Source organism: Equus asinus, chromosome 24 (genome assembly GCF_041296235.1).
Source record: "Equus asinus isolate D_3611 breed Donkey chromosome 24, EquAss-T2T_v2, whole genome shotgun sequence".
Taxonomy (NCBI): Eukaryota; Metazoa; Chordata; class Mammalia; order Perissodactyla; family Equidae; genus Equus; species Equus asinus.
Window position 1 is genome coordinate 43,329,304 of NC_091813.1, and position 16,062 is coordinate 43,345,365.

Sequence of the window (16,062 nt, forward strand, 5' to 3'; positions counted from 1 at the left end):
CCAACTCTTATGTCATCTCACATTTGAAAGTCTTCAATTTTCTGTAGAGAAAGACTTTTTCACCTCTCTGTCTCTACAGCATATTGTTCACACATACTATAGCATTTATCCCAAGATCCTCTTGACTATTTGCATGTCTCCTCACTAAAATGAATTTCTAATAATAATGATAACTGCTAACTTATGGATACTTTCTATGTGCCAGGTACTGTTCTAAGAACTTTACCTATTTTTACCCATTTAATCTTGATAAAACTCTAAGATATAGGTACTATTATTATTCTCATTTTACAAATGAGGAGAGTAAGGTACAGAGAGATTAAGTAAATTGCCTGAGATCACACAGTGGTAGAGCCAGGATATGAATCTGAACAGTCTGACTCCAGAGCACATGCTCACTATACTGTCTCCCATGAACTCCTGAAGGGCAGCAACTACGTCTTATTCTTGTTTGTACACCCCATGCCCAGAGCACCTCAAACATTTGTGGAATGAATTAAAATTTATAATTTTCTCCGAGTCATCCAAGAAAAAGTCCTTCATGAGCAATGTAGGTTTTCAGTCAGTAATTACAGAACTGAATCTAGAAAGGGTCTTTCATAAACATAGAAGAGACTAAAATTAAATTTCTAATAATAAATTCAAAGAGCTCTGAAGAATTTTACCATGCAAAAAAGATTAATAAGGCTTCTTAAGTAGCTAAGTAACTGTAGCGAACTCAGTCAGGAACAGAAAGTCTCTACCAAGGAATCAATACTCCCTAAGAGAGAGACTAAACGTCATAATTTGTCACCAATAAATGGATACTAAATTAATCCCATCTATCTAAATCTGAAGTAGAGATCAGATTGTTTTGAGGGCAAAAGTCAAAAGAGTATTTAAGAAAATTTAATCCTAAGAGCCAAATCTGTCAAGAATAATCAATGAAAACAAATAAAGCCACATTGCTCAGTGAAATCAGCTATGCTGAAACAACAAAAATTTAACCAATTCTATATATTAAAAAAAAAAGTATTACTCATCACCTTTGAAACAATTAAGTATCCTCCATATGATTATTAAAAGCATTTAAGTTCTTGACAGTCAGTAAATAGTACACGAAGGACGGATAATAGCTCCCTTACTTGCCATATTCAGTGACAACACTAATTTCTACGGTAGTCTAGAATTGGCAACACCTTTGGAAATCATTTAGTCAAACTCCTTACTTCATTGCTTAGGAAACTAAAGCCCAGAGAGATGGAATGACTCGCCTACAGTTACACTGTCACCTGCTGAAGATGAAGCTAGAACCACAGGTCTACTGTTTCCCCAGCCTACTGTGCATTTGTGTGCCGTTCATTCATTCACTCCACTCCCCTTCACTCTCGATTCAAATGATTTTTTTTAGCTTTTCAAAATAATGAAATAATTATAGAGTCACAGAAAGTTGCAAAAATAGTACAGAGTCCTATGTATCCTTCATCCAACTCCCTCCAATATAGAGCTGTAGTACGCTATCAAAACCAAAAAAATTAGCAGTGGTACATTAGTGCTAACAAAACTACAGACCTTAATCCATTTTCAGCACGTTTTTTTAAGATGCATTCATTTGTGTGTGTAGGTGTATATAGTTCTATGCTACTTTATCACGTGTATAGATTCATGTAACCACCATTAGAATCAAAACATCAAACCGTTCCATCACCACAAAATACCTCTTTGTATTTACATCCCTCCCTGCTCCCCACACTATCTCTGATTCTAGCAAACACTAATCTGTTCTCCATCTCTATAGTTTTGTCATTTTAAGAATGCTGTAAAAAAGGAATCAAACAGGGGCTGGCCCATGGCCTAGTGGTTAAGTTTGGTGTGCTCCACTTCAGCGGCCTGGGTTTTGTTCCCAGGCATGGACCTACACCACTCATCAGTGGCCATGCTGTGGCAGCAACCCACATACAAAATAGAGGAAGACTGGCACAGATGTTAGCTCAGAGTGAGTCTTCCTCAGCAAAAAAAAAAAAAAGGAATCATACAGTATATAAACTTTCGAGATTGACTTTTTCTTTAATTATGGTAAAACATACATAAAATTTATCATCTTAACCATTTTTAACTGCACAGTCCAGTAGTGTTAAGTATATTCACACTGTTCTGCAACCAATCTCCAGAGCTTTTTCATCTTGCAAAACCGAAACTCTATACCCACTAAACAACAAATCCCATTTCCCCCTCCTTCCAGCCCCTGGCAACCACAATTTTACATTCTGTTTCTCTGAATGTGACTACTCTAGATACCTCATATAAATGGAATCATACAGTATTTGTCTTTTTGTGACTAGCTTATTTCATTTAGCATAACGTCCTCAAGGTTCATTCATGTTGTAACATGCGCCAGAATTTCCTTACTTTTTAAGGTTGAATAATATTCCATTATACATATATACCACATCTTGTTTATCCATTGATCTATCAATGGACATCTGGGTTGCTTCCACCTCTTGGCTATTGTGAATAATGCTGCCATGAACATGGGAGAACAAATATCTCTTGAGACCTTGCTTTCAATTCCTTCAGCTATATACCCAGAAGCAAAATTGTTTCATGATATGGTAATTCTATTTTTAATTTTTTGAGGAAGGTGATTGACTTTTTTCATTCAGCATAATTCTTGTGAGATTCACCCAAGTTGCTGTGTGAATAAACAGTTCATTTCTTTTCATTGTTGAGTAGCATTTCATTGTATGGACGAAACACAGTTTGTTCAACCATTCACCATTGAATGACATCTGGGTTGTTTCCAGTTTTTTGGCTATTACAAATAAGGCTGCTATAAACATTCGTGTATACATTTTGACAGAAGTTTTTATTTCTTTGGGATATGTGTTCAAGAGTATAATTCCTGGGTTGTATGTTTAATTTTATAAGAAACTGCCAACCTGTTATCCAGAGTGGCTGTACCATTTTTACATTCCCATCAGCAATGTATGAGAAATCTAGTTTCTGTGCATCTTCACCAGGACTTCAAATTGTCAGTACTTTTTATTTTAGCCATTCTAATAGGTATGTAGCAGAATCTTGTCATGATTTGAATTTACATTTTTCTAATGGCTAATAATGTTTCATATGCTTACTTGCCATCTTTTTATTTGTTTACTTGCCATCTTTATAGGCTCTTTTTGTCCATTTTCTAAATGTACTTTTTGTTTTCTTACCACTGAGTTTAGAGAGTTCTTTACATATTCCAGACACAAGTCCTTCTTCAGATAAGTAACTTGGAAATATTTTCTCCTTGTCTGTGGCTCCTCTTTTCATCCTATTAACAAGGTCTTCTGCAGAGCAAAGTTTTTAATTTTAATGAAATCCAATTATCAATTTTTTTCTCTTATGTAATGGGTTTTTGGTGTCAGATCTACAAACTGTTTACCTAACCCTAGGTCCCAAAAATGTTCTCCTATGTTTTCCTCTAAAAGTTTTATAGGTTTGTATTTCACATTTAAATCCATTTGCATTTCACATTTAAATCCATTTACATTGATTTCACAATGATTCGTTTTACATTTTTTTTTAATATGATGTGAAATTTAGGTCAAGCTTCTTTTTTTTTTTTAAAGATTTTATTTTATTTTTTCCTTTTCTCCCCAAAGCCCCCCGGTACATAGTTGTATATTCTTCGTTGTGGGTCCTTCTAGTTGTGGCATGTGGGACGCTGCCTCAGCGTGGTTTGATGAGCAGTGCCATGTCCGCGCCCAGGATTCGAATCAACGAAACACTGAGCTGCCTGCAGTGGAGCGCGTGAACTTAACAACTTGGCCACGGGGCCAGGCCCTAGATATCCAATTGTTCAGCACCATTTGTTGAAAAGACTTTTCTCCCTCCACTGAAACGCTTTTGCACCTTTGTCAAGAATTAATTGGCTGTGTTTGTGTTGGTCTATTTCTAGGTCTCTATTCTGTTCTATTGATCTGTCTGTTCCTCTGCCAATACAACACCATCTTGATCAATGAAGTTATATATATAAGACTTAACATTAGGTAGAATGTTTCTCCCACTTTTTTTCCCCAAAATTGTTTTAGCTATTCTAGCTCCATTTCATGCTGCTCATTTTACTTTATTGCACTGCTTATCCTTTTTTTAAGGTCCTCCCTATACCTAGTAGAGGTATGGCAGCCAGAGGAAGGAAGGAGAAAAAAGAACCATGAAGGAAACAATGTGTAATATACTATCACCACACTAAAATATTATCCAGGTAATTTCGATCCATTCATCCTAATGACACTCCAATTTCTTCATGAAAGGTTCTCTAGTATTCCAGGACACTTCAGTATCTCTAAACGTAATAGCTAATATATCTCCACTATTCATTAGCCACAAGTCATTTACTTGCTTCTGTTAGATATTGATATATATATGTGTCCAACACAATGTCTCTTCAACAAGGGAAATGGTCCATGTTTTAGACTTCTTTATATTCCTCCATAAGCTTCAATAAACATTGAATTAATTAATTGAGAATTATTTTTTCTAACTGGAACTTAAAACAGAAAGATCCTAGAAAATCTAGACGACAAAGGTAAAAAATCAGATAAATGCTACATTGTACCTAGTAATACGATAATTATCTCCCCAAATCTCAAGGTTTTAAACTTGATCTCACTTCTGAATTAAACTGTTAAAGAGTATACTTCTAGGCTCTTTTCCTTTTCTTGATGGAATTGATGGGATGGCTTATGTAAAAAAGAGAAGTTAGTGAATAATAAATTACAGTGATTTCCTTTTTTTCCTCTTGCTGTTTGCCAAAAATGCTACCATTCATCTACATTTTAGGGCTATTAGACATGATTCATCCCTAACGTACTGTATAGATTTACCCAAAAAGTAAAATAACCCAAGGGGTTCTTTACTGACTTAAGTAAATAGAAACTCAGAATGTCAGATGGAACCGTAAAAGAATTTACCACGTCTGGTTTTCTATGGTGCTAACTAAATCAACTACAAGGGGTCTTTGAGTCCTCTGGCTAATACGCTGAGTGACAGCACCTTCCTCTTAATTACCAATGCTTTGCTGACAATATTTCAACAAAGCAAGGTGTATAGCATTTGAAAAAATATAGCTACTTAATCCATGTTTTCAGCTATAATTTACAATAACCACAGTCTTCCTACCCAATGGATCAAATGCCTGCTCCTTTGCTAAGACAGAAATATACACAACTCCCTCCTTCAAAGGTTTTTATTCATTGGCTGCCTGTGAGTTTAGACTGTTTCAATAATTTGCAACACACTATCAAAGCAAATGTAATAAAACTATATGCGGATTCACTCTTTCTTTTCTTATAAACTAAAGCAATTCATATATGTTACCACAACAGCTTTGCTGAAACTTATTTTGTTCCTCTCCAATTCTTTCACTGTAGTATGGGACTAGGTAGGCAGGGCAGGCTCCAATCAGGAAAGTTTCAGAGCAATTAGTCTTACAAGCTTTCACCCAGTGTGTCTCTGGTGGCTTCAGAAGGGATCTTCTCCAAGACCCCATTTGATGCTCTGGCAACTAAGCAGATGAACTGCAATTCTCAGAAGATACTCATCAATAAGGGTCTTTCTAGCTCTGCACTTTTAACTTCAATGCTTTGTTACAAAGACTACAATACGCACAATGCAATATACTACCACAACCCTCACCACTAACACTACGGTTCCCACTACACACAGACAGACCCACTATCTGATTAGCAAAAATGAAGAAACTTCGGGAGCTGGCCGGTGGCACAGCAGTTAAGTTTATGTGCTTCACTTCAGTAGCCTGGGGTTCACCAGTTCGGATCCTAGGCACGGACCAATGCACTGCTTATCAAGCCATACTGTGGCAGGCATCCCACATGTATTTTATATATATAGGAAGATGGGCATGCATGTTAGCTCAGGGCCAATCTTCCCCAGCAAAAAGAGGAGGATTGGTGGTGGATGTTAGCTCAGGGCTAATCTTCTGCAAAAAAAAAATTAAGAAGCCGGATGGTTCTAGTGCTGTGAGAACAGAGTAACCTGAACTCAGACACTGCTCTGGGAGTATAAACTGGTATACATACCTTGGAAAACACTTGGTATTATCTACTAAAGCTGAACATGTGCATACATTCCTGTATCTACTCTCTCAAGACAAGTACACCAGGAGACACGTGCGAGCATATTCACAGTAGCATTTGTCATAACACCAAAAAATGCAAACAACCCAAATTCTGAGTGAAAGAAGATTGTGGCATATTCACACAACAGGATTTCATACACCAGTGAAAAACTAATGAAGTACAGTTAAATACAACATGGATGAACCTTAGAAACAATGATGAATAAAAAAAAAACCAAGTCATAGCAGATTATATGCAATAAACTACCATAGTTATAAATCTCAAAACTGAGCAAAATTAAACATGCTATTTTTTAGGGAAACACTCATGTAATTTTAAAAAGGAAAAATAAACACAAAATCCAGAACAGTGGGGGTCAGGCAGATGGACTGGGGAATACACAGATAGCTTCAACAGGATTGGTAAAGTCATAGTTCTTAAATTGAGTTCTTAAACTCATCAGTTTCATTGTTAAGCTTTAAAACATATATGTGTGTGTGTTTTGAGTGTGTATCATCCAGAATCTCTGGAGAACTAACATTCCAGCTACAGGACAAGTTTAGCCCACTCATAAGATGACATTCCTGATAACTGGGAACAACACCAAGAAATAAAATCACTTTACTATTGCTATTTGGTAACTTTTGTAGTAACAAAGAAGTGACAGGTGTCTCATAGAAAATTATAGCAAGGGGGTGGGCAAGGAAATGGGGGTGGCTATAAAAAGGGCAAGTGAGGGATCCTTGCAGTGATGGAAATGTTCTGCATCATGACTATATCAGTGTCAATGTCCTGCTTGTGATATTGTACTATAGTAGTGCAAGATGTTACCATTGAGAAAAACTGCATAAAGGGTACATCGGATCTCTCTGTATTACTTCTTCCAACTGCATGTGAATCTATAGTTATCTCAAAATAAAAGTTTAATTTAAAAAAAGAAACAGAAAAAAAGATAATTTTTGTCCAGGGTTTCTCCATCTTGGTACACATTTTGGGGCACATAATTCTTCACTTAGGGCTGTATTGTGCATTGCAGTGTTTAACAGCATCCCTGGCCTCTACCTACTAAATGCCAGTAGCATGCCCCTTGTGACTACATCTCCATACCCTGCCAGATGCTCCCTAGGGGGCAAAACAGCCCCATTTGAGAACCACTGCTCTAGTCATAAAAGCGAAGAAGAGCTGTGGAAATGTTCCCAAAAGAAGGAGACATGGCAACTAAATGCAATACCTGATCCCAGGCTGGATCCTGTACTAGAGAGGAGAGAATGCTATAAAGGACATTATTGGGTCAATTAACAAAATTGGAATATCAATGGTAGATTAAATAAAAGTATTGTATCAATATTAAATGTGCCTGAATTGATTACTGTAATGTAGTTATGTAAAGAATATCCCTATACTTAGGAAACACACAATGAAGTATTTAGGGGTAAAGGATCACGATGCACGCAATCTACCCTCAAATGATTCAGGAAATATATATGTGCGTATGTGTATATATAAATTTTACATATACATGTGAATAGTATACATATGTACATAATAGGTGAATCTGATTAAAGGGTATACAAGTGTGTTCTTTGTATTATTTTTACTCTTGCAACTTTTCAGTATGTATAAAATCATTTACAAATAAAACGGTGGGTTTTTTTAAGTGGAAACAAAAGTTGTGGTCCCTAAAATCCTAACGGCAAGTTTCACAGTGTAGTAGACCAGCATAAGTGATAAAAATCCCAAGAGGATAATGACTACTGACCGGATAAATTCCTACTTCAAGCCTGGTTCGTCGAAAAGAACTGCCTACCTCCAGCCTATCTCCCCCTCCACATTCTTTCTGGAGATGACCTCTTAAATAGGGCGAAACGGAAAATGAATCTATCTCATTATTAAAAGACCATTTCTAGAAAGTGACTCAAATCCTCATCCCTACTCGATTTCTCCACAAATCCCTGAGGTATCTTCGCTCTCAATAGTCAAGAAGCAAAAACGCGAAAAGGGTACAAGTGTTTCTCAAAAGAGAATCACGAATCCGTTCGGCTGAGCAAATGAAGAGAGAAGGTTAAGGTGAGCGTAGTCAACTAGAGACAACATCGAAAGTCTAAGAAGGCTGAGGAAAGGAAGGAGTAAAAAGAGACAAGCAGGGAGCCAGTATGAGCGAGGAAGGGTGTGTCGGCCAGGAAAAAGGACTAGAGTGGGTGCCAGCGTCAGCGGGACAGAGAGTAGCTCACCTGGCTGTGGTAAGCAGAGGGTGCTGAGTCCCCACCAGCTTCCGCACCTGCATAGCGATGTTGCTGAGTTCGTCGCTCAGCAGGCAACGGAGGCTCATAAAGGACGTGGGATAGCCCACGATCTTCTCTGCCTCTGACACCACTTGGTTCCAGTGGGCTGGGGACCTGGAAGACTGACCACGCCAGGAGCCCACCAAGGAGATGGTGTCGAGGGACGGGGACCACCACAGGCGACGCGGGGAACCCGAGGCCCCGAGATTACGGGGCAAGCGAAACAGCCGCTGCCGAAGGCTCATAGTTTGAGTCTGACAGTGTCAGGGACCTGGGGGTGTCCGGAGGTGGCGCGGGGAACAAACCAGGGGCAGAGGAGGAACTTGCAGGGACTAGTTAGAAGCAGCGCCTCAGAGCGGGGTGGGTTCCTGGAGCCGAGAATAGAAAGGAACTTTCACTGCAGCTTTCTGCAGCATGGGCTAGATACACAACAGCCCCGGCTCAGCACCGTCCCCGGCCATCTGGGTAGAAACCACGGCCCCTGCCTAAATGGAGGACGCCATATTGGAGGCGTGGAAAGCGGCCTGCCGTAAAGATAGGGGCGGGCTGTTCAGGAGCAAATGTTCTTTGCTTTACGGCGCAGTCGTGAACGCCCCAGAGGGGCGGGGCTTTGGAGGTGAACCCCGGAAGGTGAGGGGTAGGGTGAAGGCCTCAGCTCCTCCCACCTAACACGCCCCAGTGCAGGCCTGCGAGGATCGCAATTGCGAGGGACGCAGGGCGGCGCGGAGCGGTTCTCCAGCCTCTGGAGTCTGGGCGGAGTCTGGTTTATGAGAGCATGCCCAGCGCCCAGCACAGAGTGGACATACAAATGTTTGTGTCACGAGCGAGGGTCGGTGTCCACCAACTCTCTTTCCCTGGCCCCCAGCTCCCGCGGAAGGAAGGGCGGCAGGCGGAGGCGCCCGCTCCTCTGGAATGCCTCTCGTAGCTGCCCGCCGCTAGCCCCTGGCCGTGGTAGTGGAGCGGCGTGAGCGCGGCCCCTAGGGCTGCGGGGCTTCGGGACCTGCGGCCACGGCTCCGGTGGGACGCAATGTCCAGGCGCGGGGCGGAGCCTTCCTGCCCTCAGCTGCCAACCAGGCGGAAGGTGGCGTGGCCCGGCGGAAAGCGTTCTTTTTTCCAAGGAATGTCCTCCATCCTTGTCCGAGTCACTGGCTCCTCTGCCGGCCTCGGTTTCCTCGTGTGTACAGCCCAGGCAGAACCAGCAGTGCCTCCACAGGGTGCGGAAAGGCCTGCGCCCAGCGTCTCTCGTCGTTCTCTTTAGAAGAAAGCTCTGCTGGCCATCCAGGATTCAAAACTGTATCACTGACCCACCCTAGTGCTTTCTACTTATAGCTCACATATGTGTTCATTTAATCCTCAAAACAACTCCATTAAGTAGATAGTGTTAGTATTCTTTATGTTTCATATGAAGAAACTGAGGCACAGCCAAGTCGTGTCAATTACCCAAGCCCACACTAGACTGGGATGTGAATCCAGGTACTCTGGTTTCTGATTCCATGTCCCCACCCCCCTTTTTAAGGTTGGCACCTGAGCTAACATCTGTTGCCAATCTTTTTTTTTCTTCCTCTTCTTTTCCTCCCCAAAGCCCCCCAGTCCATAGCTGTATATTCTAGTTGTCAGTGCCTCTGGTTCTGCTATGTGGGATGCTGCCTAGCATGGCTTGATGAGCGGTGGGTGTTAGGTCGGTGGCCGTGATCCTAACCTGCAAAACCCTGGGCCACCAAAGTGAAGCTGGGGAACTTAACCACTGGGCTATGGGACTAGCCCCATGATTCCATGCTCTTAACCACAATATTGCACTGTCCCTCTAAGTAGCAAGCTACCAACCTCTTTATCCTCGTTGCGGAGGGAAAGCAGTGGTTATCGTTTTCGTAATGCCATCTTTTCTTTTTTCAGGTATGTCTAGCATCCTCACCCCGTTGTCATCACCCAAAATGAGTGTTAACAAACCCTTGTTAGTAATAAACAATATATTGCCCAATTTTACACTCTTAAAAATAGCTTGTAAAACTCTCTTCAACTTTCAAAATTCTTTCAAATCCATGATTGATATTTTTAAAATTAGCATCATGCATAATATTGGACTAGACTCAAGCTACATATAAAACCTTGGACTTAAAGGGCGTATTAAAGAGTAATTATTCACTTTGCAAAAAAGATGCTTTTCTCTACAAAAAGTGTATCTGCAGACTCCCTTCGAATGGCAAATTTCCCTTGTTATTTATTTATGCTGAGGAAGATTCACCCTGAGCTAACATCTGTGCCAATCTTCCTCTATTTTGTATGTGGGTCATTGCCTCAGCATAGTCGCCAGGAGTGGTGTAGTCTGTGCTGCAGAACTGAACCAGGGCCACCCAAGCGGAGCCTGCCGAATTTGACCACTAGTCTACCTCCGGTCCCCACCTTGTGATTTAAAAATCTGATTTTATTTCCAAAAACTCAATTTAGGCATAACTTTTCAGGGGTACATTTTAAATGAACCCCACTTACTTATGCTTGTAAGTATTAAACACAATCTGAGCTCACAAAATAAGTAAGGCAAGCTGAAGTTCAAAAATAATTCCTGTGAAAGAGATAAACTCCTGGCAATAAAATTCAGGTCTTTCTAGATGAAAATAAATGTGGAGCGTCAGATACCTTAGCATTCCAGAAAGTTCCAAGGCCGGAACTTTCTGGGTTATCCAAGGTGAAAGAAGTCCTGAAAAAACAGACAGAGATAAAGACTGAATGTGATATATTGTGCACCTGAGGCTGTTTCTCCAGAATCATGGTACCTTAAGATTAACTTTTCATGCAGTTTCCTTAATACCAATTCATAGCATGTACTTTAATTTCTCCACAGAAGCCAAGTGCATTATTCTCTGGTCATACTCTATTAACCAAGTTTCTGATTATTCACGGGACTTTTGGTCCCATTTACTTTAAATAATCGGCACTTTTCTTTATACTTACAGTTAAAAGATTGCATTATACCTAATAATAATCAGTTTTTAGAAGGTTAAAATGGTATTTGTTCTTCAATCTTCCAGATTAATATATAACTCCTTAGAGTCTTTCTGACTAAAGAGATTTCTGAATTGCTAGTGACTTTTGGAGGAGCAGGGAGGGGTAATATCTGTGATTCTGCCACTGATAATAGTAATTTTGGGGATGTCTCTGAATGGGTACATAAAGAAAGAAAACAGCAGGGTTTCTCAACTTTGGTACTATTGATATTTGGGGGGCACCCAATTCTTTGCTACAGGGGGAGGGCTGTCCTGTGCACAGTAGCATGGTGAGGGGCATCCCTGGCCTCTACTCACTAGATGCCAGCAGTACCCCTCTCTGAGTTGTGACAACCAGATATGTCTCAGAACATTGCCAAATGTCCCCCGGGGAGCAAAATCACCCATGAAAACACAGAGAAAAGGGAGAACCTGAAAACAATGTCCATCATGACATTTACTCCTACAAAACAGCAAAAGAAAAGGTCCTGGGTGTGAACAGACTTGCAGTTTAGAAAGTGGATGCTTACTTCACAATCTGTAGAAACCTCCAACCATACACAGAAACTTCTCCTTGGCGTTGGGATTGTTCTGGAGACAGCAAGCTGACAAAAGATGATCAGGATTCCTCCTCCACTTTTCTCAGGATCCTGAAGCTGGTAAACTACAAGTGGGCTTCACTCACTGTGTCCTCTCTGCATTCTGCTGACCTTAGAAAGAAGGGAGGTCATATTTGATGTCTTTTTCTTTGCCTGGAAACCCGAACCAGCCTTTGGAAGCTCAAGGCCTTAACAAGAATGGTGCATACTTTGGGCTTTGGCACTTCCACGATTAGGTGAGTGGAAATAGATAGGGACACTGCAGCCACCCTCCTCCTATCACCCTCAACACAATCACCTATTGTCTATGCTAAGAGAGTTCTTCCAAAAGCAGATGAAAGTCTCGTGGTCTATCTTGGGGCAGAATGATAAAAGGAGGCAAGTAATCAGATTAGCAGAAATCCAAAAGTTTGACCACCTACTGGATTGGCAGGCTTTGGAGAATAGGGACGACACATATTGCTAGTGAGAGTGTAAAATGGTACACAGCACCTACCGAAGGGAATTTGCTAATCCCTAGAAAAATTGTGTATACGTTCATCCTTTAACCCAGAAATCCCAGTTCTGGGAATCCTTCCCAAATACAAAATGACTTATGCATAAGATTATTCATTGCAATATTGTATGTACTAGCAAAAGGTCAGAAAGAAGCCAAATAACCACAGTTGGGGACTGGTTGAATAAACTTGGGTAGATCCATACCATGAAACACACTGTGCAGCTCTGAAAAAGAATGAGGGCCATCTCTTTATGCTGATGTGATCTCCAGAATATATGTTAACTTTAAAACAACAAAAAACAAACCAACGTTCAGAACAGTATAGTATGCTTTTATTGTAAGATAGGTGAACTGTGAATATGTACTTGCATATATTTGGGATGGGAGGGCAGGTGGAGGAGGGGAGAGGCATGGAAGCAGACTACTCTGAATATACCTTGACTATATAGCTTTGACTTTAGAATCACGTTTATATTTTACATATTCAATATAATTTTAAATTCAAAAGGAAAATGCAATTCCTAAAATTTGAAAACAAACTGAAGCAAATGATCTAACTGTATATTAAGTTGGTGGCATAATCACACCAAGTAAACAATTAACTGACTTTAGAAAATACTGTTTTCACTCTATGTTCATAGTGGAATATGCTCTCAGGATAAATACACCAACAAAGAAATCTTAAACTTCGTTCAGCAGTCTTATTGCTAGTAGAAATATAGGTATTATTATTTTCAAACTCTTCTTGTGTATTATAGGTAAAAACAAATATTAGAGTTCTCAGGAACAATGAATTTCAGAGTAAGTAGAATTCATGTAATACTAAAGTTGAACTGGAAATAAAATGAACTGTGATTTGTTCTTTTCAAAAATGTTTCTTATGTCCCAGTAAGAAAAGTTTTTACATTTTGGGGGAAAATAAAAGAAGCATTTTCTTGCTTTGTCCCTTGAAAAGGCCTGGAAGTAATGATAATCTGGTAGCAATGAGCACCTTTAGCATTCATATTGTACTTTCAATACATCATTCCCTATTAAAAGGAACAAATTCTTTCTAAAATGGCAGATTTCAGGCCGGGGCGAGAAATGCGTGTGATGAGCCTGGGACACCCTGTTGTGCCAGAAATCAAGGAAGGTATTAAAATCTAAAATCTAATGGGACAGGTCAAAGGGACAAAGGGATCAGCATAAATGAGCTTCCACTGGCTGAAAAGGGAACAAACTGAGCATCAAAATAGAGTAAGAACTACAACTGATTGAAATTCATTGATGACATATAATTCCTTGAGTTCCTTATTAGACATAACCAGGGCAATACTCTGAATATTTTCAATGTAATGAAAAAAATTGAACATTTATCCTGACTTTCCTGTATGAATTACATTTAGTGGTGTCTTAGCCTGACTTACCCCCTTGAAAGCTGAACCTGAGACAAGGGCTTACTTTTAGGTAGTTTATTTTGGATAGTGATCTCAGGAAACAGCAGTGGATGACTAGGGAGAGTAAAATAGGGAAAGTCAATACAAGGGTGTTCTTGAGTTAGTCATCTCTGTGGCCTTGAGCCTGCCGGGACTCTAAGTTACCATGTAGAATATACTTCATAATTGTCATCTTGATGCAAGAGAGGATCAGTTATTTACCAGCTCCCATCTCCCATTGATCCTAATTTCCCCCCTTGGGGCCTTAGCCTCCTCACGTTTCTAAGCTGTGATATGAGTGCTAGGCAGATATCCCACCCTCATGGAGTCAGGGGAACTCTGTGGGCAGAGTGTGAGATGTATACGTGCATATGAGGAGAGGTGCTGTCAGGTTACACCTGCAGGAGGCAGGTAGCATCGGCAATGGCTGTAGTAAGAGGCAGGCTGAGAGGATGTGAAACAGGGAATGCGTCGTTTCTAATGTGGTAACCACATAGCCCAGGCTTTGTAACATTTATAACATAATTCCATCTAATAAAAGAGGAAGAAAGGGTAGAATTAAGAAACCACCATTTTGGAATTCTTTATGAAATAGGCAATTCAGGCAACAATCAGATGAGAAGCTGATGGGGAACTTAGCAATGGAGGCCTCGAGCTGATACCACCTGCAACCACTAATTAGTCTCAGAATCACTAGGAGTGGGGAATCCAGACAGATGTGCCTCCTGATGTGGTGCATTCTGAAATACACAGCATCACCTATGAAATATTTTTGCCAAAATAGTTGAATCTAAATCTCATCAAGCCTGTAGGTCTAACATCATTTTCTAGTGAAATAACTTCACAAGGAAGCAAACAGACCAATCCGGTATGTCAGTCATTCTACAAGCCAACTGACTGGGTTTCTTCAACAAGACAACAGGATAAGATGGGAATGAATAAAAGGATTCCTCTAGATTGAAAGATTTTGAGAGGCAAAACAAATCAAGCATAATGTATGGACCTTGTTTGGATCCTGATTCTAGCAAACCCCCTGTAAAAAGTAAATTCTGAGACAATGAAAGTAATTTGAATTATAGTTTTGATATATTAGATATTGCAAAGGAATTACTATTAATTTTATGTATGAGTATAAAAGAAAATGTCCATATTTTTAAGCAATGCATACTAAATTATATAGAAATAAAATAATACAATGTCAGGAATTTGCTTTAAGACCCTTTAGAAGGGAAAAAATGAAGCAAGTATGCTAAAATCTAGAAAGTTGTTGATTCTGGATGATGAATAGATGGTATTTGTTATACTAGTCTATTTTGTATATGTTTGAATATTTTCACAGTAAAATATTTTTAAAGAGGCAAGTAAATATCCTCAACCCTTTTTTACAAATGAAAGGAAGTGAAATGACTTGCCCAATGTTATAAAGCTGGAAAGTGGTGGAGCTAGAATTAAGGCTCAAAATAGTCTCACTTCTTCTCCTGTGTCCCGTTGTCTTCAGAAACGAAGGCACTTATTTACTTACCCACTTATTTTCTAACATAACATTTCATAACATAACATTTCACACATAACTGCTTTTTGACACACTTTCATCATTGGTCCATGCATTGTTCTTTTTTGTTTTATCATGGTGATAGGCGGCTTCCAAGATGGTCTCCACTGACTCCTTGCAGTCACACCCCACATGGTCCTCTTCTACATTGTCTCAGGGCTGGTCCTCTGTGAACATCAGCAGAAGTGATGGTATGTCACTTCCAATATTAGTTTTATGAAAGACTTTGCAGCTTCCGTTCTGGGCTCTCTCTTGCTCATTCCTCTCTCTCTCTCATTACTTGCCCTGAGAGAGGCCATGTCATGAGCAGTCCTATGGAGAGGGCCATGTGGTGAAGAACTGAGCCTCATGCCAATAAATGAATGAGCCATCTTGGAAGTGGATCCTCCAGCTCTTTCCGAGACTGCAGCCCTGACTCAGAGCTTGACTGTAACCTCATGAGAGAACCTGAGCCCAAACCACCCAGCTAAAATGCACCCAGATTCCTGACCCTAGCAACTATGTGAAGTAACAAATATTTACTGTTTTAAGTTGCTAAGATATGGAATAATTTTTTATACTGTAATGAATAATACTACAATCTATTAGTCTTTGTTTAATACATGCAGTGAACCCACCACTAACACAAGA

General features: G+C 40.0%; 1 protein-coding gene across 3 annotated transcripts in view; it reads right to left on the minus strand.

Moving 5' to 3' along the window:
* Window positions 1-8,917, minus strand: part of PDSS2 (decaprenyl diphosphate synthase subunit 2) — a 269,187-nt gene extending 260,270 nt beyond the window's left edge. For all 3 annotated transcript variants that reach the window (XR_006519200.2, XM_044757198.2, XM_014868397.3), the window contains exon 1: window positions 8,336-8,917. Coding sequence is in view for 2 of the 3 variants with exons in the window: in XM_044757198.2 (XP_044613133.1) it covers window positions 8,336-8,631 (296 nt within the window). In the remaining variant the exon portion in view is untranslated. The remainder of the gene's footprint in view (window positions 1-8,335) is intronic.
* Window positions 8,918-16,062: the final 7,145 nt, after the last annotated feature.